This window comes from Callospermophilus lateralis, chromosome 2 (genome assembly GCF_048772815.1).
Source record: "Callospermophilus lateralis isolate mCalLat2 chromosome 2, mCalLat2.hap1, whole genome shotgun sequence".
Taxonomy (NCBI): domain Eukaryota; kingdom Metazoa; phylum Chordata; class Mammalia; order Rodentia; family Sciuridae; genus Callospermophilus; species Callospermophilus lateralis.
This window is the reverse complement of record NC_135306.1, coordinates 205,160,072-205,169,815: the sequence shown is the minus strand read 5'-3', so window position 1 is coordinate 205,169,815 and position 9,744 is coordinate 205,160,072. Positions and strand designations below refer to the sequence as shown.

Sequence of the window (9,744 nt, the reverse complement as noted above, 5' to 3'; positions counted from 1 at the left end):
GAAGAACGGGTCACATAGCACGAAACAGGCTGTCCCCCAGTACATCTAGCACCTGCTGACATGGGCACTAGACCACCCTCCCCCTCCTCCTTCCATCAGCATCCCTGGTGCTATCCTGGCAAATTGTGGCCTCCAGCTTCCCTGGTCAACTCCTGTTTTACTTAGCCACTGCCTGACCTACCAAACCAAGGTCCCTGAGCATGGGAAGGCAGTGGAGTGGATGGGAAAACAGTCACAAAGCCTTGAACACAGGCTGAGAAGACACTGATGTTCCCTTTTATTTATTTTTTAATAAATTTAAGAACAGTTTATCTCTTCCCCCCAGAGCAACTAAAACCAACTAAAAGGGGATGCGGCCTGGGGGGCAGAGGGTGCTAGGAGTCATAGTCTTCTTCATCCTCTGCGTCAGGTGCTGAGGGGCCTGGGGGGGCCGGAGGCAAAGGCAGAGTAGAGGTAAAGGGCATGAAGGGGGTCGGAGGGCTGCAGGGCAGAAAGCAGGAGGGAAAATCAGGCTTCGCTCCCATGCCCATCCTGGCCCACTGAGCCCCCCCCCATCCTCCACAGAGGTAGCTGTGGAGCTGGCCACCCTCTGGGACCATGGAGAGCCAAGCCCCAAGGAGGGGAGGACCCAGAGCAGATCACACGGCCCTGCCCAGGCTCCACCTGCTGCCTCTGACCAGGGTAGGGTCAAGACCTTCTCAGAGAAGGTCTTTTGCCTTTAAGCACCCCTATTTGCTCCCCTCCCATTCCCCAAGCCTGCTACAACCAACAAAACCAAGTGGCTGAGGAAGATCACAGGGAAAACCAAGTGATCTTGAGGAGTCTGGTAGCTCCCTCCTGATGCCCTGGGCTGCTTACCTCTGAAAGTGTGCAGAGGGGCGGCTGGTCTGGGGTGGGGGATGCGGTATCTCTTCTTCCCCATCAGTATCTGTGTCCTCAGACTCATCCTGTGAGCAAAGCAGAGGTCGGAGTTGACAGGAAAAGCCGTGAGCCCATCAGCAGGGAACCCAGATGCCTGGGAGTGGCAGGGACAGGAATAGACCCCCAGAGCTAACCTATACAGACACTGAGTTGCAAGAAGTCACAGATAAGGTTGAGAACAAACCTTAAGCCAGCACAACCTGGCACAGGTTGCCCTTTTCATCACCACAGGGCAAAACAGATGGCCGGGGCCTCACTCACCTCCTGCTCCGAGTCTGTTCCAGACAGTTTCTTGTCTTTGCTTTTGCCTCCCATCCCACCATTCTTCCGGCCACTACTGCCTGGCTTCCGGCCCCTGCAGGAAGGTACAGTCCATCTGCCCAGAGGTCTTCCCCCTCCTTGGTTGCCCCCCAGCCTCCCCCAGTGCCTTTAGCTTTGATCTTCCCCACCTGTACACATGACCCTGGCCCCCACCTGCGAGGACCCTTGTCCCCATCCATATGGTTGTCTTCTCCATCACCCTGCATATCAGGCACTGACGCCACCAAGTCCTTCAAAAAGTCAAATTGTTGCTCCAGTTCAATGCACTGCTTCCTGAAAGAGGTAGGAACGTGAAGGCATTTCAGTGGGGCCCAAACATTAAGGCCTTCAGCCAGGGACATCAAGGAGACCTGGATGTCAGGAGTGGAGCCTAGAAAACCCCTCCCCAACTCCACCACAGCCTCCCTACTTTGCTCAGGTTGTTCCCTCTTTGTAGAACACCCAAGCTTTCCTCCGCCAGTTTCTTAGTCTTGCTGGTCTCCCAGCAGCATCCCATCACCCTGTCAGGGAACAGCCTTCCCACCAGCCCCTCTCAGCTCCGCAGCCACTCACAGGTGGGACGTTGTCATGGTCTTGGCGTTCCGGGACTGGGTCACCTGGCAGGCCTTCTTCAACAGCGACTCCAGGAAGAGCTCGAGCGCCCGGGCTGAGTGGTGTCAAGGAGATCACGGGAAGTGGGGTGCCCGGTCCCTCCCCCAGGCTCCTCAACCCGGCCAGCCCCCCGCAGGATACAGATGATGACAGGCACAGCCGCCGCCACCTTCCCAATCTCTTCGTCCGTCTGCATGATCTTCTTGATTCGTGCCTACAGAAGGGGGCAGAGTTCGGACCCGGTCGCAGTGGTCCCTGAAAGGGTGCTGGGGGGAGCGAGAGGGGTATCCCGGGAGAAAGGGGCGGGGGGCACGGACGCCTGCAGGGCCCGGAAGGGGGCGGGGCGTCCAGGCCCCGAACACCCAGATGCGTCCGCCCCCCCCCCCCCCCCCCCCCGGCCCGGCTCAGGGCCGGAGCCTCGCCGGAGCCTCCCCGGAGCCCGGGCCTGCTCCCACCCGGCCAAGCCACGTGCTCACCGGCGGGAACCGCGCGTTGTACTTCTTCTTCTTGCTCGGCATCTCGGGGCCTCTCTCGCCGCGCCGGGCCCAGCGCCGCCGCCCGCAGCCTCCGGGCCCCCGGGCCTCCGGGCCTGCTCGCCGCCCGCCCGACGCAGTTCCCCCGGGTCCTGGTGCCGCCCGCTCCGCCCCCGCCGCTCTCTACAGGGTCCTAGCGCCGCCTGTCGAGACGCCGCTCACAGGGCCCAAGTGCCAGTCTCTTGGAGCCTACCGGGCAGCGTGCGTCGGTGCCAGGCCGCTCGGCTCCGCCACTACCGCCCGCCCCCAAGCCAGAAGAGCGAACGTTAGCCACGCCCCCGTAGACCCACGCCCCCTGGGTTCCAGCAGTGGCCCCGCCCCGTGGTCGGCCCCGCCCCTCCCCTCTGGCCCCGCCCCGCAGCCGGCCAGTCCGGCCTGGTGGCCCCGCCCCGTGGTTGCGCTTGTCTATAAAGTTGTTGTTGAGGCGGCGGGGCGCTAAGATGGCGGCGGCGGCGGCTGCCGTGGCGGGGGCGGGGCGCGGCGGCGACGGCGGCGCGGAGCCCCGGCAGGAGCGGAGTCGGGCCCGAGGCTGGGCCGGCGCCGAACGCAGCGAAGGACGGAGGTGACTGCGGGGCGGCGGGAGCAGCAGGGCTGGAGCGGGGGCGCTTCTCGGGCCGAAGGTGCTAATGGCGGCGGGCGCGGCAGCGCCAGAGCCTGGCTCTCCCGCAGGTTCTAACCAGCCCGGGTTCGAGTCCGGGCACCGCCCATTGGTCTCGGACTGGTCACTCTGGCCTCTCAGGGCCTCTGTGTGCCAGTCTTTAAGTGGTCCCGAGAACGTCCGCCCGGGAGGCCTCGCCCTCCTGGGCCTACCTGGGGGGCTGCGTGAACCTGTGCTTCTTTGCTTCTGTCCATCAGATCGCAGCCTCTTGGATACCAGCCGGTCTCTACAGGAGGTGTTGCTGGGGCTGCTTGCTCCCACACCTGAATTCACATTCCTTCTCAGCCACTCACTACAGGTGTGACCTTGGGCAAGTCCCTTTTCGCTGAGCTTACCTGGTCTGTAAGCGATGAGAGTAGTAATAACAATAGCTTATGTGGGGCCCACTCCAAATCAGGCATTTCATTCTCACAACAAGTCTACTGGACAGGATCGGTTGTTATTTCATTGTAAAGATGAGGGACAGCGACATTTAGTCTTGCCCAAGGCCACACAGTTTAGTGTAGTACTTTGTACCTGCTGGGACCCAGTAAGCCTTAGTTGTCTCAGACCTGCCCTGATTCCGTTCCCTCATAGCAGGATGGAGCCAGGTGAGGAACTGGAGGAGGAGGACTCTCCGGGTGGCCGCGAGGATGGCTTCACTGCTGAGCACTTGGCTGCTGAGGCCATGGCAGCTGACATGGACCCCTGGCTGGTGTTCGATGCCCGCACTACACCTGCTGCTGAGCTGGATGCCTGGTTGGCCAAGTACCCACCATCCCAAGTCACACGCTATGGGGACCCCGGTTCACCCAACTCTGAACCTGTGGGCTGGATTGCAGCCTATGGGCAGGGCTATACCCCCAACTCAGGTGATGTACAGGGCCTGCAGGCAGCCTGGGAGGCTCTGCAGACCAGCGGGCGGCCTGTCACACCAGGTACCCTGCGCCAGCTGGCCATCACCCACCATGTGCTTTCAGGCAAGTGGCTGATTCACCTGGCACCTGGCTTCAAGCTGGACCATGCCTGGGCTGGCATTGCCCGGGCTGTGGTTGAGGGCCGACTTCAGGTGGCCAAGGTGAGCCCACGGGCCAAGGAGGGTGGGCGCCAGGTCATCTGTGTTTACACGGACGACTTTACGGACCGCTTAGGTGTACTGGAGGCAGATTCGGCCATCCGTGCAGCAGGCATTAAGTGTCTGCTCACCTACAAGCCAGATGTCTACACCTACCTGGGCATCTACCGGGCCAATCGCTGGCATCTCTGCCCTACTCTCTATGAGAGCCGTTTCCAGCTTGGAGGCAATTCGCGTGGCTCTCGGGTGCTGGACCGTGCCAACAATGTGGAACTCACCTAATAAGGCCAAATGGGGGAGACTGTCCTCTATCCCCACCCTGCTGAGGATGGACCCAACTGTCTTCCTCCTCCTCGTCCCAAGATCAAAACCCCCCAGCTCTGAGGATTAGGTTACTTGGTAACTTCCTGCATCTTCAGTCCCCTGGAACTTTTGCCCTTTGTTCAGGGCTGGCTCCAGCCCCAAAAGACTTGGGGCTTGGCTCCCTGAGGGTCAAGCCCTCAGCCTTCCTCTTTGCTGCTCCCATCACTGCCCAGGATCACAGTTTGGGTGCAGATACTCAAGAAGAGAACCTTCCTTGGCCATCCTCGTCCCCAGCTATACCTTCCCCTCCTCCTGTATTCTTCCCTTCTTTCCTTCCTTCCTCTCAAGGGGGGAAACTTAGTGCTTCCATTCCCTCTCCTTGGAGCCATCATAGTCCAGGGGACAGGGGCCCTGCAGGACTAAGCATGCCATTTTGTTGGGAGGGTCGTTGTGCCTGCTCATCCCCTGGCAGAAAGGGGATTCAAGGCCGCAACATGGGGCCTGCCCCTCCCTGCCCGCCCACAGTCTGCACCATCTTCCTCCCTTCTCTGGCTACCTTGACATGTGCCTGTTCCTGGCATTTCAATAAAACCCAGCTTGGGTCTGTGTCTTGAGTGTTTTTTAAAATACTGTTTTGGTGGTTAACTGCTTGGTTGCTGGGAAGAGGCTGGGCCAGGAGAGACTGCCCCCTGAAACCCCATTGCCTGCCCAGTAATCGGATATGCCTCACTGCCAACAGTGATCTCCCTTCTCCCTCTTTTATTTTCCTTTTTTTTTTTTTTTTTGGCAGTACTAGGAATTGAACCCAGGGGTGGTCTATCAACGCTTTTTGCTTTTTGAGACAGGTCTCACTAAATTGCTGAGGCTGGCCTTGAACTTGTGATCCTCCTGCTTCAGCCTCCTGAGTCATAAGGATTACAGGTGTATGCCACTGTGTCCATCAGTGGTCTCCTTTTTCTGAGAACTTCTAAAAAGCCAGCCCTGATTCCTTTCATCCAAAAAGTCAATTTTTCCATAAATCTGGGGTTGACCCAAGAAGTCCCAAGGGACCACTCCTACTCCCCAGGGTGCATTTGTGTACTCTAGAGAAAAGTGTTTTCTTGATCCTGGCAATCCCAGACTGGGGCTTACCATTTGGTGAGCAGAGAATGCTGGATTTCAATCTCTCTTGGCTGGACAGTCTCTCTCAGTGAATAACCTATACAACCATAAGTGGTCTCCTGAGACTTTTCCATGTGTCCTCACCTCTGGTATCACTCTATCACAAAAGCCACCGGTTTATGAAGCACTTCCATCTACACCATTTAACTCTTAGGAACTCTTTAAGGGGACCACCATCCTGTTTTCAAGGAAATTGAGGTCAAGAGGGAAAGGAGTTTTCTCAGGATAATCCATTGAGTGGGCAAAGCTGGGACTTGGGTCCTGTTCTTTGTCTTCTTCAGGCAGGGTGTGGTCCTGGACCTAGAGGAGACAATTTTGCCTGCCTTCATGCTTCACAACCCACAAAGCACATTTACTCACACGGTCTTATGGGACACCTTGCTCCATTCAGGCTGCTGTAGCCTCTGGAAGCCTGGCTCCTGCTTCTTCTGCCTACCCAACTCTGCGCCTGGCCCTGCCTTGGTTGAGGGCCAGGGAATTTGGCAGGGCACCCCCTCTGGATGCTGCTCTCGTGCCGAGCAGGAGCTGACTCAGCCTCCAGCAGCCTCACCAAGTTGGAATTTGGAGCAAGGGAGCGGAGATGCCACTGGGCTGACTGGGTGGAAGTGGCTGAGTCATGAGATGCTGGCTCAACCCCCTCCCCAGCTTCCTCCCCACCCTGAGCTTCCCCAGGGCTGAGTCCCCCCAGTCCAGCCTTGGGAAGTCCCCAGAACTGACCTTGGAATTGGAGCCTGTTGTCCTGCCTATCTCAGACCATTAGTGCTTTGAATTTGATTGAAGTGGGCCAAGATTTGGACAGGTCATCATGGGTGCCTGTCCAAAGATGCCCAGGTGATACGGGCAGCCCTGGTTCTCCCATAACAGCGCCACACTCATTCCCTGTTCTCCATCCCCCGTCTCCATGGCCCTGCATTGGCCCATTCCTCACCATCTCTTCCAAACAATGGCAACAGCCACTAGTTTGCCTCCTCTGTCGTCCCACACCTCCAGGTCTATGGACACTGCAGCAGAGCTGGCCATGCATCTGAAATGCTCAAAGTCCTTCCATGGCTCCCCAAGTCCTGTAAGAGTCCACTCTTCTGGGCTGGCATTGATCTGGCCCGCTGACCCAGCTTCCCTTGGGCATTCCTACCTGCCCATGCTCACTCCACCAAAGCCAATTGGCACTTCCTTACCCCTGGGCCTCGAGCCTTCCTTCTACTAGAACACCTGCTTTGTAGCCCTATCACGAGACCTTGTGGTTACTTATGTAATCACCTGATTGATGTCTGTCTCCTGCTGTACCCTAAGTCACCAAGACTGTGTGCTGTACAAAGCCAGGAATAGTGTCTAAATTTCAGCCCTGAGTTCACCTCTCCATAAATTATTAAACAAATGAAGAAAGTAATTAACTTGGAACCAGCTCCCACTGCATCTCTCCCCTACTCCCTTCTCATCCTTGTTCTAGAATCATGAGCTGCATGTGGTTTTCTTGCACACATTCTGACATTCTAGCCTTTCTCACTTCTGTGCCTTTGCTAGGCATGCCGGTTCCTCACCCACTTTCCTAACTCCACATCTCAGACCCATAGACTCAGGGGTCATCCCTATAGGCCTTCTGCCACCTATCTTCACCCCAACTGTTCTAGCACATTCCTAGGTTCCCAGTATAGCCACCCACCTGTGGTATCCATCTTTTTTTTTTTTTTTTTTTTTGGTTCTAGGGATTGAACCCAGGAGTTTACCACTGAGCTACATTACCAGCCCTTTTAATTTTTCATTTTGAGACAGGGCCTCACTAAGTTACTGAAGCTGGGCTCAAACTTGTGATCCTCCTGCCACAGCCTCCGAAGTCACTGGAATTGCAGGTGTGTGCCACTGCACCCAGCTTTGTGACTCCCATCTGCGTGTCCTGGATCCCTTGAGGACAATAGCAGCAGTTTACCTATCCTCCAGGGTATCCTCAGTACCCAAAATAGCACCCAGCCTAGCGGAGGAGTCAATAAACATTCTTTAATAAATAAACATTCTTGAATAAATGCGTAGTTGAATGAAAGTTATTTTGTGTCTGTAGGCCTCAGTTTCCTCATTCTGTTGACAAGAGCCAAGTACTGGCTAAGTATTTACTTGGATTACCTCACACAAGCTTCATTTGGCTTGGCTATTATGACCATTTTGCAGAAAAAAACAGGTTCAGAGAAGTTCAGTAATTGACTCAAGGACACAGAAGGTGGCAGAGCCAAGATTTAAACCTGGTCATCTTGCTCCAGAGCACCTGCAACACGATTGAGCCTTCATTGTATGAAAGTGATATTGGGGTGAGTGCTGCAGAAATCGATGAGATCCACTAAGGGCTTAGGATCAATTGGTAAAGCACACAGGTTGGGTCCTCAGAGACCTCTGGAAGATAGGCCAAGGCACATGGAGAGTCCCTTTTATACTGATGAAGAAACTGAGGTTCAGAGAATGCAGCTCCTAGGCAAGAAGGGTGTCCTGGGCCTACAGTGAGGGACTGCTCCCCTGTCAGTTCAAGACTCCCCAAAACCCACCCCTCAGGCTGGCAAGGAACTTGGTTCTATTCGGCCAGGCCCTGTCAATGTGGAGCAGGGAAGTAGCCAGGTTTGGGGTGGTCTGGTTAAACTTGGACAAGCCCCTGTGCTATGCTCCTTTTATAAAACCAAGGGAAGAATGACTGAGGCCAGGAAAAGAAGACCCTCCCCTCCTCCGCACTCACACATACAGTCCTCTACCACACACTGCAAACCCTCAGGTCCTGGAGAGGAGGCACCAAAAGGGCTGCTAGTGAGGGGAGACCCTGCTCGACCCCAGGACACAGTGGGCAGAATCAGGAGGACAGGAAACAGGGCTGGAGACACTCAACCAGATTTGGCAGGATTTGGGGGATTTTCCCGGTGGGGCAGCTGCACCCCACTCCCACCGACTGGGAGGGGCCCTGGCAGGGATGGGGATTGGCTCACACGGCTGATTCATCTGAGGAGGGAAACTCCTCACTTCTCTGACGTGCATCCCCAGGCAACAGGGTAAGCCTGAGGGCACCTGGCTGAGAAGCCCACCAACCCCATGGTTTTTTGGTTCCTGGCCTCCCAGGAAGACATAACAAACCCTAGACTAGACAGAGAGCCAGTCAGGCAGGGTGACAGGCCTTCAGGAGTTTTCCCAAGAAAGAAAACCAGAGAGTATACAACCAGACTGAGGGCTGGACAGGGCCACCTCAGGCATCCTTTATCGCCCATTTTGTAGATGGGGAAACTGAGGCTCGGAGAGTAAGAGCAGATCTGCTCTGTGCCAGGCACTAACTCACTTCACTCCTCACACCCTTCCTTTCACTGATGGGAAACTGAGGACGAAAGATGTTAAGGAATTTGGCCAAGGTCAACATTAGAAATACTCTGGCAGCGGCCATCACTCCCAAGAGTGTTTTCCAAAGCTTTGTAGCAAGAGGCTTTGCCCCTGGTCCCTGAGCAGCTCTAGCTCCTGGAGGCAAAGACTTCTCAGAAGCAAAGTCTGAATTGGTTTCTCTGGTCCCAGCTCTGTCCCCAGGGAACCCTAGAGGGTGGACAAGTCCTGCACCAGGCCTTGGCTCTTCCCTCTCAACTAAAGGGAGAAAGCTGGCTCCTACAGAAAAACCAGCCAAACCTTCTGAGGCCAGGAGAGGGCAGAGTCATTCCCGCCAGAATCTCTCCAGGGCTTTGACGTTTTTCCAACCCCCAATCTCTTCCTCCCAAGTCAGAACCTCCCTTTTCTGTCTCACCACCTGTCTCCCCCAGCACACCACACACCACACACACTCCGTGCACACACATGCACGCTGATTATCCAGCCCCTAGGCTCTGCCCGCAGGGAGACTGGGTTGGTCCTGCTTTCCTCTGCCCCAGGGTCAGCGGCTGGCTGGGTATCAGAGCGGGGCTGAGGGTTGAGCTTCTCTGAGGTGTGGCCAGGAGCCCATGCAGGCGAGCTCTGCCCCATTTGGCTCCTGCTCACATGACTCACCCCCTGGGCCCCCATGACTCAGTTTACAGTGCCTGGAGGTCCTCCCAGCTAGGGTGGGGCCCTTTACTGACCCGCCAGGCCCGCCAGCCTTCCATCCCAGGATGAGCGTTTCATCCCACTTCTGGCCCAGAGCAGGAGCTGGCACCCTCAGGGGACAGCAGGCCTGGCTCCTAAGAGCCTGGGGACAGGAAGTGGGGGCAGTCCTAGGTCTG

General features: G+C 56.4%; 2 protein-coding genes across 5 annotated transcripts; one reads left to right on the top strand and one right to left on the bottom strand.

Annotated features, from left to right (window-relative positions):
- Positions 1–254: 254 nt before the first annotated feature.
- Positions 255–2,575, bottom strand: Drap1 (DR1 associated protein 1). The gene is made up of 7 exons (XM_076844788.1): positions 2,310–2,575; positions 1,975–2,047; positions 1,795–1,888; positions 1,396–1,515; positions 1,183–1,276; positions 859–947; positions 255–480 (listed from the first exon to the last, which is right to left on the bottom strand). The coding sequence occupies exons 1-7, from the start codon at positions 2,349–2,351 to the stop codon at positions 375–377; spliced, it is 618 nt and encodes a 205-aa protein (XP_076700903.1). The 5' UTR covers positions 2,352–2,575; the 3' UTR covers positions 255–374.
- Positions 2,576–2,796: 221 nt separating this feature from the next.
- On the top strand, positions 2,797–5,008 carry C2H11orf68 (chromosome 2 C11orf68 homolog). Of its 4 annotated transcripts, none has more exons than XM_076844784.2 (2): positions 2,797–2,928; positions 3,604–5,008. In XM_076844784.2, the coding sequence occupies exons 1-2, from the start codon at positions 2,807–2,809 to the stop codon at positions 4,358–4,360; spliced, it is 879 nt and encodes a 292-aa protein (XP_076700899.1). In that variant the 5' UTR covers positions 2,797–2,806; the 3' UTR covers positions 4,361–5,008. The 4 variants fall into 4 exon arrangements, with proteins under 4 accessions (XP_076700899.1, XP_076700898.1, XP_076700900.1 ...); XM_076844783.2 differs by having other exon boundaries at positions 3,601–5,008; XM_076844785.2 differs by lacking the exon at positions 2,797–2,928 and adding an exon at positions 3,240–3,322.
- The last annotated feature ends 4,736 nt before the right edge of the window (positions 5,009–9,744 follow it).

Excerpts from the sequence above, each read along its gene's own strand:
- C2H11orf68 (XM_076844783.2), top strand. The coding sequence starts at position 2,807 with ATGGCGGCGGCGGCGGCTGCCGTGGCGGGGGCGGGGCGCGGCGGCGAC. Across the intron at positions 2,929-3,600 it reads GAACGCAGCGAAGGACGGAG|CAGGATGGAGCCAGGTGAGG; the intron begins GTGACTGCGGGG and ends GTTCCCTCATAG.
- Drap1 (XM_076844788.1), bottom strand. The coding sequence starts at position 2,351 with ATGCCGAGCAAGAAGAAGAAGTACAACGCGCGGTTCCCGCCG. Across the intron at positions 2,048-2,309 it reads ACAACGCGCGGTTCCCGCCG|GCACGAATCAAGAAGATCAT; the intron begins GTGAGCACGTGG and ends CCCCTTCTGTAG. Across the intron at positions 1,516-1,794 it reads ACCATGACAACGTCCCACCT|GAAGCAGTGCATTGAACTGG; the intron begins GTGAGTGGCTGC and ends TACCTCTTTCAG.